General features: G+C 43.8%; 1 protein-coding gene across 1 annotated transcript in view; it reads left to right on the top strand.

Moving 5' to 3' along the window:
- Window positions 1-3,945: 3,945 nt before the first annotated feature.
- Window positions 3,946-15,827, top strand: part of LOC308081625 (voltage-gated potassium channel KCNC1-like) — a gene marked incomplete at its 5' end in the record, with an annotated part of 33,923 nt that continues 22,041 nt past the window's right edge. The window contains 4 exons of the mRNA XM_080457986.1: window positions 3,946-3,999; window positions 6,053-7,034; window positions 8,580-8,792; window positions 10,115-10,240. Of these exons, the coding sequence (XP_080314112.1) occupies window positions 3,946-3,999; window positions 6,053-7,034; window positions 8,580-8,792; window positions 10,115-10,230 (1,365 nt within the window). The 3' untranslated portion in view covers window positions 10,231-10,240. The remainder of the gene's footprint in view (window positions 4,000-6,052; window positions 7,035-8,579; window positions 8,793-10,114; window positions 10,241-15,827) is intronic.

The following is a 15,827-nucleotide window of genomic DNA, read 5'->3' as shown; positions in this document are numbered from 1 at the left end:
TCAAATGGCAGGTGTGGGGAATTCGGCAGGTGCGGGAAATTTGCCAAAGCAAGCTAAGGCTGGGGTTGCCATGGCAATCAATTGGCTCATTCTGAACTAATCCGACCGACTCAACACCGGGCACTGCACTCCCTCGGTTCGTCTGCGACGCATGTGTCGAATTTGAAGTCGGTCGGTCGAGCGGTTCTCGAGATGCGTGGATTACAGACATACAGAGATTTGGTGCATTTGTAACTCAAATCTTTGCTTCTGGGGATTATACAAATGTCTTCTAAATCCTAACAGTTTTCTGAAAAACGTATGTTGCTATATCAGTGGCGCTCAAACTTTTTCATGTCAAGGACCACCCAAAATGATATGTATTTGGCCGCGGACACCCATCTGAAAATATTTAGTTCCAGGAAGTCAGGGACCCCCCAGAAGCAAAGAATTTAGTTAAAGATGTGCAAGAATTTTCACGATTTTTCAAAAATAGCGAATCTACAGGGTACGAGCTTGTATATCTGCTATTTTTGAATAGCCAAAGTATAAAACAATGGTTATAGCTCAAATCTAAAATGACACAGATGGGTTCTTGGATTTAATGGGCTAAACAACACAAAGAAACCAACCGCACCATTAAACATGAGGAACAACAACATAACACCACCGGGCAAAACTCCTGCTGGCTCTCCGGTGCTCAGCCAATGAGGGAGCGTCTTCTAGCGCAGGTCCCTCCGGTGCTATCCTGCTTCCGTGGGACCAAGGGGGGCTCTTGTGGGGGTGGGTGGGTGGGTGGTTGAACGACAGCCTTGTGCGCACGCGCGCGTGTGTGTGTGCAGACAGTGCACGTGCGTGCCTGTGCGCGTACATGAGCGCATGTTCTCACGATACAGAGGAGGAGAGCACTGCCATAATCGGGGGAAAGTAGGTCAGACACCCGACTAGCGATGAGGAGAAAATAGGTATGGAAAGAGAGAAGGAGAGATGAGAAGGAGGAGAAGGATATAGATAAGGATATGTCATTGTTATTCTAGTTTTACATGAAAGGGAACAGCAGGTGCTGTAATAGTTGGTTGCCCCAGGTACGATTCCAAGCCACGCCAGCATATGTGTCGATGAAATGAAATTTGTCCCTGAGCAAGACTCTTAACCCCTAATTGCTCACAGGCCCTCATTGGAAACAAGCCCGCAAGGACTTTCATGAATGTCCTGTTAAAAGGAATTATCCTTATAGCAATAATAAAACTAAGAAAATAAAACTCAATAAAAACACAAATTAAAAGTTTACCACAAAACCGTCTATGCTTTTTTGACCAGGTTCATCCAGGGGCTATACTTGGTCGCCTACCTTTTTCCGCCTACAAGGCTCTGTGTGTGTGAGCGTGTGTGTGTGTGTGTGTGTGTGAGTGAAAGAGAGCAAGATAATGAGAGTATCGGGGGAGTTGAGACCAGCTGGAAAAGAGGAAAACAAAACCTGCAACAGACATGATGCACATGTGTTCATTTGAGTGTAATAATAATTTACACTCTTGGAGTGAAACTAACAATGAGTTATTAACTGTGTAAATACTCTAGATAGATACGGTACATAGCTACTTTATTGATCCCGAAGTAGATTTAGATAGGCTACTTACTGCCAAGCACCAAATGTTTTGTGAACCAAAGGGTATTTCACTTCAAAAATATGATTATTGCAGAGTACTGTTCTACTTGAACTGGAGGATCATGTTGTGTGTGTGTGTGCAACTTTACCCATAGAAAAAACTAAAACAGAATATCACAGCCTAACGAAGGCATAAAAAAATGCCACGCCAGTTTAACACCATATGTTGTTGTATGGTAAAACCCCATATCAACTGTCTTAATATGGCCTTCCCTGGAAGGTTACTTTTTCGCCTAATCCAGGGGTATGCAACCATTTTGGGCACAATATTTGCTTAGCCGTTTTATATCGCTGGTGAGCTGTATTGTACCTTTGCCAGGCAGTAGTCCACCACTGCTTTTATGTTTTATTATAGGATGTCAATAATTCATAATAATAAAAAACATAGAATATAGAATAAGAATAAGTCAATAGTTTACAGTGAACAATAAAGGCTAGATCAATTCAGAAAAAAGTGTGATGAACATCAAACACTTAAGCCCTAAATGCTTAGTTCAAATCCGTGGAAGAAAACTATGTTATTTTGTTAATTCATCTACACTCAAAAAATCTCTTTCTATTTTAGCCGAATGCTAGCTTCAATTGGTTAGAATACTGATGAGGAGAGCACTTGATCCTTGAGCCGTCTTTCTTTTTCTCATTTCACTGTCGACTGGGAAAGTCTAGTCAAATGATTTATGGTTTGTCCAGAAGAGGCATTCCAAGTTCCTTTTCTTCACCATCGCTTCCCAGTTGTTGCTGATGAGACAAATATATTTTCCATTTGACATGATAAATGATCTTCCTTCAAGGACAATGTATGTCTTTCGACTCATGTCTGAAGTCGTCACCAGTTATAACACACCTGGTCTATTGACATGCTGCCGGGGAGATTCTTGTGTTTATTCACGCTGCACCTCTCCTCTGATATGATTCGTTGGGGTTCATTCGAACCAGAAAACGCGAGTGTGATTGGATGGCGGATGATATGAATGTATGTTTTTGTCTGGGTTTTCAAATTGCTCCACGATCGACCAAAAAGCCCCTTGGGAATGACCATTGAGATGACTGCCCACCCCTGATTGATGAATTAAAAAAAGAAGTGGCTCCATGTCTTAAAGCTACAATCCATACGTTTTATGTCCGTTGTCTCCCTCTCCCGACGGAGAAAGATAATGTCCAATCTACAGTAAAGATGATGGTGCATCTAGTGACCCATACGATGCACGCTCTGCTTCAAATAAGCAGAACAGTGCCCCTTGGGAACGACGCAAATAGGCAGGTGTGGGGAATTTGCCAAATCAAGCTTAGGCCGGGGTTGCCATGGCAATCAATAGGCTCATTTGGGCCACGGCCAGAGCCTTTTCTTGCGGTTCTGGACATCCGCCTACCTGATCGACTCGACGCCGGGCACAGCACTCCCTCAGGTCGTCTGCGACGCGTGTGGCGAATTCAAAGTCGGTCGGTCAAGCGGTTCTCGAGATACGTGGATTACAGACGTACGTACAGCGTACCGGTTCGTACATACAGAGATTCCCTGCATTTATTGTAAGATTGTCATCCAGTAGGTGTCCTATCCAACACCAGTGTCACAATCTTACAATAAATGCAAGGAATCTCTGTACGTATCTCTGTAGTACGGGTATAATGGGTATTGCATAACAAGGTGGGGCGTGCATTGAATTCCCTTTTCCCGAGTAGGCCAGTGCACAAAACGGGCTCAATGGAAGAGTATAGGAGACCACCTCCAACCACTAGAATAACATTTATTCATTAAAATAACCTGAGAGGGCATAGGCCCTTAAAAAAAAATCACACCAGCACTCCTTTGTTTTATTTTTGCGTCTCTGTTATGTAGCTCTTGATATTATGTTTGTGCATAACACTGGAAATACGCATATAGACACGCACAATACACTGAGGGCACTCAGACATCGTACATACTGTATATGGCCTCCACTCAAGTATGAATTACCTCTCCCTTTTCCTCCTCTTGGCCATGTCTGTGCTTTATTATTTATTTGGTAATGCACAAAGTATACTGCATCTATAAATATACACTGCAGGGCAGATTAGACTAGCAACTGTGTGCATTTAGCCAAGTGAACTGGTTTTATCATCATGCCAATGGTGGAAGAAGTACTCAGATTTTTTTACAGTAGTAATCTCAATGTAGAAATACTCTGTTACACATAAAACACCTACGGGTACCGTATATTCAAAATATTAGAGGGTCAGCCCAGGTTGGGGATAAAGCAAGAAAGGTTGAGAGAGAGGGAGGGATGAGGGGTATTTTGGGTCCTGGAAGAAGGATGCTGACGATGGAGCTGCCAGGCAAGAGAAGAAGGAGGCCAACGGGGAGGTTTATGGATGCAGTGAGAGAGAGCACACACACAGTATGCAGGTAGCTGGAGTGACCATAGGAAGATGAAGTAAATATAAACGGATGGAAACAGATAATCGGCTCTGGCGACCCCTGATGGGAATTCACAGAAAGAAGAAGATTACTGTGTACCCATATATATTGAGACAACAAATGCAAACATAGCCGATTGTGAGTAACCCACAAAAAGTGGCCAATAATTTGATGACCAGCGGTAGGCAGCGGCTCTGGTAGGAGACACAAAGGAGACTCTTTGTGTCTCCTACCGCAACCGCTGCCGGTCATCAAATTATTGGCTTAGGAATGCGACAAAAACCAAAAAATATCCATGAATTCAAGTCTCCGTGGGTTGACTAATCACTAATCGATAGGAAAAAAAAGTCATTTTGGGGGTGAACTATCCCTTTAAGATTGACATCAAAGAGGAACAAGGAGTGGGGCTGTCACTCTTCATCTCAGTGACAGAGCTGTCCAGGCAGATTGCAGATAACTGTTGGTACATTGGTACAACTTTGTTTGTTTTGTTTTCCATCCAAGATATTTTGCCGCGAGGAGGACGTTTTGGCAGCTTGACACTGACAGATCCTAGTATGGATATTATGCTGCAAGGGCAGCCGACCACAATACAGTACTCTGTAGGGGAGGAAGGGATCGTTGATTACTAAAAGTGATAACACTATGAAAATGTATACCTACAGTAACCATACTCGACTTTTGAGATGAAGGCTAACAGCATCCACAAGGATCAATTCCTTCAGTACATGTAGGGCAACCTATGATGCATTTGTGGAATTAGTACAGACTTAGCCTGACACGTAGCCCGAATGTGGGACTCTTCGGCAATTGGTTCATACTGGATTATCCCGATCCCGATTGGGCCGGTTCGATTTTCAACCGAGAAAACCCCGCCTTTCTACAGCGTCACCAGACCCTGAAGGCTAGGCGAGGCTAGCGATTCAGGGGCTGGAGCCAGGCTAGTACAGACTATTAATAGCGATTCAAAATATGCTGGTCGGTGTGGGTAATTCAGACAGTGATGGAATCTATGGCTGTCAAATAGTTGCAGACTTAAACATCATGCACTTGGACCATGCAAATGATTCTATAGTTAGAAGAACAACAGAAATGAGTCACATTTGAACATGGCTAACACGGATATACAGTATACCGCAATAATATGCTGCATCAGATTGTTGGAGGCTTTGAGCATGTGCTCTGCTGCACTATGGCTTACACACTCTATGTATCTATAATTCATCTGGCTTATCCTTACACTCCCTTTCCTTTCCATGCCTTTCATTCTCTCTGGCACTGCAGTATCAATATGGTCAGTAGGTCTCGCCCTGCTCAGGCCGACGTTTAATCCCGGGGCTGTACAGTACTGTATGTAAAGGACCCACACATTGATATAAGCTATATTAGGCAGCAGACCACCATTGGTCAGGTGAAAACCATAACAGAAGATTGTTGTTGTTAAATTAGATTCAGTTCATATTCTACACAGTGGGGAGATGTGGAGAAAGGTGAAGAAAGTGAAAGCTAGGATCTGAATAGTCATTCTTATACGTTCTGTCATTGGGCTAACTTCTAGCCTGTGAAATAATAGTGACCTTAAACTGTTCCTCATTTTGCCCTGGAACCCCCCCCCCCCCTCCAAGGACCCCCGGAGACCACTTTGAGAACCACTGGGTATAGATGACCATTACAAGCTTTACAGCCTTACAGGCCACTAGGTTAGTCTGAAGGTCAACAGTTAAGGCACTTAAGCATGTAATCCGGCGTCATGCAAGTCAGGATTTATCTCTATCCCACAGAGAAATCCCCTCCAGTGGCTGAAACGCATTGTTGAACATCCACCAGTTGTTTCTTTCTGGTTAGTGTAAGGTGTGAGGGCTCCCACTCATTGAAGAGCCTCCCTTGTTTTACTGAAATTTTACTTGCATTTGTTGCTGATTCATCATCCTTTTCCTGCTACCTTTCTTTCTGTCTCCCAACCCTCCCAACCCTCCTACACCCTGTCTCTTCTTCTGTTTTCTTCCCAACAGTATGTGGCATTTGGCTCCCTACTCTTCATCCTCATCTCCATCTCCACATTCTGCATGGAGACGCACGAGGCCTTCAACACAATCTACAACAAGACGGAGAATGTCACAATTGGCAACGTGACCCGCGAGGAGATCGTGTACGAAGTGGTGACCGACACCTGGCTGATGTACGTGGAGGGCATGTGCGTCATCTGGTTCACCATCGAGGTCATACTCCGCGTCGTCTTCTGCCCGAGCAAGTCCGAGTTCTTCAGGAGCTACCTGAACATCATCGACTTTGTCGCCATCATGCCCTTCTACCTGGAGGTGGGTCTCAGCGGTCTGTCCTCCAAAGCTGCCAAGGACGTCCTGGGGTTCCTCCGCGTGGTCCGATTTGTCCGTATCCTCCGAATCTTCAAACTGACCCGCCACTTCGTCGGTCTCCGTGTCCTGGGCCACACCCTCCGAGCCAGCACCAATGAGTTCCTCCTGCTCATCATCTTCTTAGCCCTCGGTGTCCTCATCTTCGCCACGATGATCTACTATGCTGAGCGCATCGGTGCCGACCCTGATGACCCCACTGCCAGTGCCCACACTAACTTCAAGAATATCCCCATTGGTTTCTGGTGGGCCGTGGTCACCATGACTACGCTGGGCTACGGAGACATGTACCCGGAGACGTGGTCAGGTATGCTGGTGGGCGCTCTGTGTGCCTTGGCCGGTGTGCTGACTATCGCTATGCCCGTGCCAGTCATTGTCAACAACTTCGGCATGTACTACTCCCTGGCCATGGCCAAGCAGAAGCTTCCCAAGAAGAAGAACAAACACATCCCGAGAGCGCCTCAACCTGGCTCCCCCAACTACTGTAAACCGGATGCCCTGGCAATGGCTACTGCATCGCCGCAAAGGCTTCTGGGAAATGTCCTAGGCTGTGTGATCGGGTCCGAAGGTTTAGGGGGTGACTGCCCTCTCGCCCAAGAGGAGATCATAGAGATCAACAGAGGTGAGCTATTTTTTTATTTTAGTGAATAGAGGGCCCCATCTCTCAGTGGGCATCCGTGACATTGTCTAAGTTTGTTATCAACCCAATGTTAGGCCTTTCTGAAGTGTGCCAGGCTTTTTCTGCGAGGTAAGTGGTGACTGGATAGGATATGGCTGGAAATGCAGAGCCAGGGTTGAGTCAGGGTCTCAAGAGACAGGCGGTGGAGGTACTGTAGCGCAGTCGAGAAGTGATGCACTGTTTCTTCTGTAGCCACTCTTGCTGGCCCATCAGAAGTCATGTGTAATTTATGATCAACTGTTGGCCCACGGTCGCCTTGAGGCACCCATCTGTCAGTGACGAACAAACACTACGCCAGTGAAAATGAACTCAATTATCTGTTAAAACAGACTAATGCATCTCATCTCTGGTTGACTTCACATATTCTTTGTGACTCAAATTAGGAGGATGATTTGGCTCTCTGCTTGCATTTTCCATGCCCGAACACCAGGCTTCACTAACAGCAATAATGTACATTTAATGTTTTTTTTTTTACTATCTTAAGTCATCAGAGGGCCAGTAATAATGGGGTTTTATTACATAAGCACTTTGAACATCCCTCCCTGTCTGGCGTTACTCCACACTTCCTCCATAAAAGTTTCCTGCAGTAGGTTTTGTCTGTAGATTTCTGGAGCAGGAGCTCATGTCAGATTAGATATGACAGCTGGGTCTAAGTCTAGTCACCCTGCAGCCTTGACGTCCTTCACCAACTCTCGTTCATGATCTCTGAAACAGTTTACAAACATTAAATATCACAGAGCCAAAATGTTGGAGAATCAAATGTCATAACACTTTTTCCAGGCTGAATAAAATCTCAATTGAGGCTAATTCAGTAATTGTCCCACCAAAATGTCTATTCACAAATGTATTTTCTTGGGTGGTTACATTGTATTAAACCTGATTTGGCATTACAGTAGCTTGATATAAATTATGTTCCATGTCTTCTTGTTCTACGTTCCAATTCTTCGAAATATAGCACAACAGGAACCCATTTTTTTTTACCAGGAAATCTATAGCTTGGGTTTCTATAAGATAAAAAAAGGGAGAATGAAACACAGGAGAGGTACAAGTAAGAGTCAAGAACCAACCCAGGATAGATAAGCTGAGCTTTTGGTCTTAGATATCTGCACAGGATCTCTGAATGAGTAAATGAGTGAACATATGAACAGTCTAATAAACACAAATGTACACTAAGCATATGAATGAATATACATTTGAATATGCTGTCCAGTGTATCAGCACTGAATATTTGAGTGAATATATCTATGGTTTCAACAATGAATATAAGAATGAAGTGAATATACGGTACATCAACAATGTACTTTATATAACTACTAAATTGGAAATACTCCAGTAAAGTACAAATACCTCAAAATTGTACTTAAGTACAGTACTTGAGTAAATGTACTTAGTTACATTCCACCACTGGTGTTTCTCCATGTCCCTTCACCCTGGCTGTGATTCTGCTATGTGCCCCTCTTACGCTTTCCCGCCACCCTCCGCCTCCAGACTCCAAGCAGAACGGCGACGCGGCCTCGGCGGCCCTGGCTAACGAGGACTGCCCCGCCATCGACCAGGTGCTGCTGAGCCCAGACGAGAGGAGCCCCGCCGGGCGAGGAGGTGGCGCCGCCGGTCTTACCCGGGAACGCTACCAGCAGGACCGCGCCTGCTTCCTGCTCAACCCCAGGGAATTCCGCGCCACAGATGGGAATGTGCGGAAAGGTACGTTTCCCACCAGGGGATAGATGTATTAAACACGCACTGCTTACGTATACGACACGAGCCACACGGCAAAGACGTCAGAGACATAATGGGTCCCATACTGGCCCCCTCTGTTCAGATAATGTATGCGCTAAACAGGCTTCTGCAACCCGGGGTAGATAAGTGCACTGTATAGTATGAGATACACTCCCGTTATTTCCTCATCCGTGGTGAGAGAGGAACATTTGTCAACTAATCAGTTAGACATGAGAGCCTATAGATCTAGCATAAGAACTGTGGGAGCCGCAGCTATGCTTACGTGACAGGAGGCCCCATTCAGAGGTAACGATGAAACATTCATGCGTATACTCACACACACACACGCACGCACGCACGCACGCACGCACACACACACACACACACACGCACACACGCAGACGGTACATTTTAGCTCTTCTGCTCTGTTTGTTTCCACCTCTTCACATCCATGCTGTCTCCGTTTCCATCACAGCTCGGTATCATCTCTTTTATTTCTGTTGTTCCGTATTCACATGGCGGACATGTTGCTCTTATGTCATACTCGGCTATGACGTAAGAGCAAAATGGCTGCCATGTTGATAGGGGACAATTGTCACAGGTTTTCTGTCCCTCTACCCGTCTGTCTACATATCTCTCAGCTCTGTCTCAGAGTGTTTATTCGTCCATCTCTCCATGCAGTCTGGATTTGTTTGGAGTTTTTTATGTGTCTCATCTGCTCACATTCATTCATGCTCATAAATGATCTCTCTCTCTCTCTGTCTTCTGGACTCAAGACAGTTAACCATGCATTAATTTGACTTCTCATCACTTTTTTTTCTCTCCCTGTTCCTCCTCTCTCTCTCTCTCTCTCCCTCTCTCTCTCCCTCTCTCTTTCTCTCTCTCTCTCTCTCCCCTTCCTCCTACCTTAACTTTTGTTTTGTTTTGTCTTGCAACCTCCCCCTCCCGCCCCGCCTCCCCCTTGTGATGCTCCCCCCCTCCCCTCCCCTCTCCTCTCCTCCCCTAAAACCCCACCTCCCTGCTCCTTTTCTTCTCTGCCCCGTCTTTGAATCAATATCTTCATTCCCCTCCTCTTTTCCTTTGTGGTGCACCTCGTCCCGTCCGTCCTTTCCCTTTCTTTTCTCCCCTGGGTCTGCTCTTGTGCTTATTTTTTTGAAAACCTGGCACCTCAATTCATTTGTTTTAACCGTTTTGTTTGTTTGTTTTGTACTGTTGCAATCCAACCACCACCACCAACTACCTGCACTAAAACACTCCCTCACACCTTCCAAACTTCCAAAACCCCCCCCTTGTTAACAACTAACTAGAGGCCTCGGCAGCCAGCCCAGACTCCCCTCTGACTGAGGATTGGTATAAGATGGAAGGGTCTCTGTTACAGCAGGACCTCAATGCAAACTCCACCTCCTCCTGGATCAAACCATAGGCCAACAGAGGTAACACCAAAACCTTTTAATAAAAGACAGAGCCCTTAGCCTAGTCGAACCTTGATCAAAACCTACAGGAAAATATGACACCCTACTAACACAACATACCGTAGCATGTTTTGCAGCTGCTCACTTGAAAAATAGGGTTTTCGCGGGTGACATTTTGACACCCACACTTTAAACACTGACACCCACATTCGCGCACACACCGTGCGTGCATGGTTCCAAATCACAAACATACGCCTCTGTGTCCACTGTGTCGTGTCTCTATGTTCAGTGGAGTTTTAAGTATCATCTCTGAAGTGTCTTCTATGTGACTGAAAGTGTGGTGTGAATTTTAAGTGTTACTTTACATTAGGTGGCCGATAACAACAGCTGTGCTAAGGTTGGGTATAGCACTTCGTTTTGTATATATTTACAGTCCCAAGATATTTTATCCAGCCAAACCATCCAACTTCTATGGGCTATATATACTGTAGCCGTGCTTCATAACAGTTTTATGAACTCAACGATAATCTTGCAATTAACTGAACATCCATTATGCTTGCTTAACACTTACTCATACAAAATGTACAAGATGGAAAATAGAGTTATGGGGAAACTAATCGGGGACTACAGTGGGAACTGTGTCCGTAATGGTTAGGGCGTTCATGTGTAAATGAATACACAGTAAAATACTGAGTGTTAATGTAACCAAATGGACCCTTACAGGTCCATTTGGTTACATTCGCACGCTCAGAGTTACATTAAGACTGACGATTTTACTGTGCAGGCACTTCAAGCAGCATTTTCTTCTTGAGTACGCCCTTGTGGGCCGATTCAGACCGCTTAATGCATAACGGTCAACCGATGCAGCAGTGTGTGTGAGCTAGTGAGCGTGTGTGTATCAGAGCTCATGCGGTTTGCAGTGAGTGTCCTGTGTTAATAACTAATAATTTAACAAAACGACAACAAAAACAAAGCGGTGAAGAAGAAGAAGAGAACAGTGGGTCCTGTTGTTGTCTGATGTGCCTGTGTGTTGTTGTTTTCTCCCTTCAGGTTGTGTCATATCACGCGTTTGTATGTGGGCTTATATTCATTCTTACATGTTCCTTATACACCGTGTCCCTGTCCCTTCTCAATGCCGTCTAAGTGTTGTGTTCGTATTTTGTCGTGTGGCTTATTTTTTTTATTTCCTTTGGTGTATTTTTTTTTTTTTGTGGTGTTGTTACTTTTTTTGTGTCACTCTCTTGGCCTCACTGACCTAAACCCTGGCGACATTCAATGCATTCTTTTTTAGGGCTCTTGAAAGAATTCGGAAAACAAATCAATCAATAAAAAATAGTTTTATAGTTTTATATTGCAGTGCTTGATATGATATGTACGTGTTGTCATGCGCAGACCAACTTAAGTCATCATTGACTATTATTTTCAGCTGAAAATAAAAAAAAGTATATTTTCAGCAAAAAGAAAGTTGTAGCTGAAGCCCTATCCGGAATACAGTGCCGAACGTGCACAAGAATATGCATACCTAATATGTACATATCAAGTGTTTTCTATAGATCAATTGGCCTGCCTTGATTGTCACGGTTGTGACACTGAATGCAGTGTAGAACAATGGGGTGTAAGGTCACTGGGGTCAGCTGGGAGCTGTTAAAGGTCACTGGATAGTACACTATGGCACATACCGCGCCGAAACAAAGAGCACGTTTTGCAGCCGTTGCTGGCTTTCATTGAGCCAGACGGTCCCAATTTGATGAAAAAATGCATTACAAAGCTGGCTTCCAGTATGTGGCATTGTGGGCGTGTTATGGGTCTGAACAGAAGTGCTATTCCCCTGATCATGTAACTGTGTTCTCAGTGCCCAGTGTGGTTCAAAGGTCAAGACTTTATGTACTGTATTTGTACTGTGCAGACCTCGATGAAAGTCCAAATAATATTTTGTTCACAAAACTGCACTTGGTGACTGAAGCACCTACAGTATACACACTGACTGACCAGACAGACTCAATGACAGACTTGATTGAAAACTGCCTCGATGCTGCCTTAAGGTAAGCAAGCATTGAGCAGTCCAAGCCCTACACACAGAGATCCTTGATATTCCTTCAGTTTTCTGTTTCAATGGTTCTTTCTTATAAAAAGAAATACAGCATAAGTGCCAGAAAAAAATCCCTCTTTAACATAAAATACGAGTCCAGCTTTCAAAAAGCTACATTGGTGGTACTAAGGTCATTTTCCAAGTTCTAATCACGTTTTTTAAAGGCAGTGTGCGTGTTTTTGGGGTGCTGTAGCACTCCTTAATCCTATTAGTCGTTCCACAGTCTTGGGTGTTGGACAGAGGACAGTAAACAAGGATCTATACTATAGGCATAGACAATAACCTCACTGTAAAGTATTGAAGAATCAGTTTCCAGAAAAGGATGAAGAAAGATCCTATAGATTCTATAGGATCTTTCTTCATCCTTTCCTGGAAACTGATTCTTCAATACTTTACAGTGAGGTTATTGTCTATGCCTATCAATGCATTCCCTACTGTATATTCTGTAGACCACAATGACCATTCAATGTCATATGAATGACATGTAGCTCTATTAATACATAATAAACCACAATGGCCAGTAAGTAAGTAAGTAAGTAAATTTTATTTATAAAGCACCTTTCGAAACAGTGTTACAAAGTGCTGTACAATGGAACATAAAATACATACAATTAACAAGATAACAACAGGGTATTATAGTACAAAAAAAAAATTGTGAAAAGTACAAAACAGCAAGGATAAAAACAAAAGCATTGACCTATGTGAGTCAGGTCTTCAAATGACAAAGTGCTTACGAAACAAAAGTGTTTTAAGCATTCTCTTAAAACAATCAACCGACTCAGCATTTTTTAATGCCAGGGGAAGGGCGTTCCACAGTGTGGGAGCAACTACTGCAAAGGCCCTGTCACCCTTTGTTTTTAGATTGGACGCGGGTATCTTCAAAAGGCCTTTGTCAGAGGACCTGAGGGACCTCACCTTGTCCTTAGGGGGCAGTAGGTCAGCAATATAAAGTGGTGCTAGCCCATGTAGAGCTTTATAGGTGGTTAACAAGATTTTAAAATCTATCCTGGACCTAATTGGTAGCCAGTGAAGTGCGGCTAACACTGGTGTTATGTGTGCTCTGCGATTAGTGTTGGTGAGAATTCTGGCCGCCGTGTTCTGTACTAGTTGAAGTCGTGATAGTGACGCACGGCTCAGAGTGGTGTAGAGTCCGTTGCAGTAATCAAGACGGGAAGAGACAAATGCATGCATGATTTTTTCCAGGTCTTGAGATGTGATAATTGATTTTATTTTATTAATGTTGCGCAGATGGTAGAAACATGACTGAGTTACCTTTTTAACATGGAACTCGAAGTTCATCTGGTTGTCGAAAAAGACACCCAGGTTTTTTGCTGTTTGTTTTACATTAGTAGCCAATGGACCAAGGGACAGCCGAATTGCATCTGAGCTACACTCGGGGCCTATGATGAGTATTTCAGTTTTATCTGGGTTAAGTTGTAGGAAATTTTGTGCCATCCAATTATTAATGCCGGTTAAACAGTCATGCATGACTGTGAGTTTACTGAGGTTGTTTTGCTTGAATGAGAGATACAGCTGTGTATCATCAGCGTAGCAGTGATATGACATACCTTCATAGCTGTTAATGAGAGTACCAAGGGGTAGCATATATAGGGAGAACAGGACTGGACCAAGTATGGAGCCCTGGGGGACACCACATGTCAAGGGAGCTGAGGAGGACGCATAACTGTCAACAGCGACAGCCACACTTCTCCCTGACAAATAGGAGGAGAACCATTCCAAGGCCGACCCATTTAATCCCACCCACTGTTGAAGCCTATGTAGAAGGATGGAGTGATCGATTGTATCAAAAGCTGCGCTTAAGTCGAGCAGCAACAGCACTGAACACTCACCAACATCAGCCCTCATGAGGATGTCGCTAGAGACTCTGAGGAGTGCAGTTTCAGTGCTGTGCTTCTGGCGGAAACCGGACTGAAACTTGTCAAAAATGTTATTGTTATTTAGAAAATGTAAAAGTTGATTGCAGACAACCTTTTCTAATACTTTAGAAATGAACGGGAGTTTGGATATGGGTCTATAATTGGAGTGAACTAGTGGATCGAGGCTTGGTTTTTTTAGGAGTGGTTGGATAATGGCATGCTTAAAGTGATCAGGCACACAACCAGAGGATAAGGAGCTATTGATGATGGATAAAAAGTAGGGGCCTAGACAGTCAAAAGCATCTTTTAAGAGTGCAGTAGGCATGATGTCAACAGGACTAGATGAGGGGTGCATATGTGACACGATCGGTGAAAGATCATCCAAGGAGATCATGTTAAACTGGGACATTGAGGGGACTAGAGGAGGGTGGTCAACTATGGTGGTACTAGGTGGTATTATCTTGGATCTAATATTGTCAACTTTGTTCAGAAAGAAAGATAAGAATTGTTCACAATCATCGTCAGAGAAGACCGGAACTGGGGGGATGGCTGGGTTAACCAGAGTGTTAATGACGGTAAAAAGTGCTTTTGGCCTATTTTTATTAAGATTGATCAGATTTGAGAAATATGCCGATCTTGCATCCTCAATTTTAAGATTAAAAGCAGACAGCAGTTCCTTCATATGATTGAAATGGACTGTCTCCTTAGACTTTTTCCACTGCCGCTCTACCTTTCTGCATTCCCTTTTTAGGCTGCGGATGTCATCGTTCATCCATGGGGATGATTTAACGGCGCATTTGTTTTTTATTTTGAGGGGGGCAACTACATCAAGGGCAGACAGACATAAATTGTTAAAATGGCAGACGAGGTCATTTGTGGCGGTTGGAGCTGTTACATTGTTGCTAAGGGCTGAAAAAGCAGAGCAACATTTTTCAGCAGAGGAACTGTTGAGAGTGCGGGAGCGGATGGAGCGTATGATGGATTGGGTCTCAACAGTAACATTTATGTTAAAAAGGATATATTTGTGGTCGGAGAGAAAGAACTCACCCAAACACAGATTATTGAGGTTCACGCCCATTGTGAAAACTAAGTCCAGTGTATGGCCATGGTCATGCGTTGGCCCAGACACATGCTGAATTAGATTTAGCGATTGAGTAAGGCTGATAAACTCATCAGTTAAGTTGTCGGAGGGATTGTCAATGTGATAGTTGAAATCTCCTGTCACAATCAAGTTATCAAATTTCATGACAACCGATGATAAAAATTCTGAGAATTCAGTTAAAAACTCGCTTTTAGAACCTGGTGGGCGATAGCATAATAAAATAAAGAGAGGATTAGCAGATCCAATCTTAAGCAGGAGAGCTTCAAAGGTAGTAAAATTATCAATGTCCATAGAGCGGCAAGCAAATTGTTTAGAAAAAACAGCCGCTAGACCACCCCCACGTCCAGATAGCCTAGGAGCATTTATAACTCTACAGGCAGCGGGACAAAACTTATTCACAGTTACGTTGTCATTTTCTTTCAGCCAAGTCTCTGTTAAAAATAAGAAATCAAGGTGATGAGAGTTAAAAAAGTCTCTTATGATGAAGGGCTTGTTACAGACTGACCTAGCGTTAATTAAAGCAATTTTAAAAGGAACAGA

This window comes from Gymnoscopelus braueri (assembly GCF_963280865.1).
Source record: "Gymnoscopelus braueri genome assembly, contig: SCAFFOLD_192, whole genome shotgun sequence".
In the NCBI taxonomy this organism is placed as follows: Eukaryota; Metazoa; Chordata; class Actinopteri; order Myctophiformes; family Myctophidae; genus Gymnoscopelus; species Gymnoscopelus braueri.
This window is presented reverse-complemented; position numbering and strand designations above follow the sequence as displayed.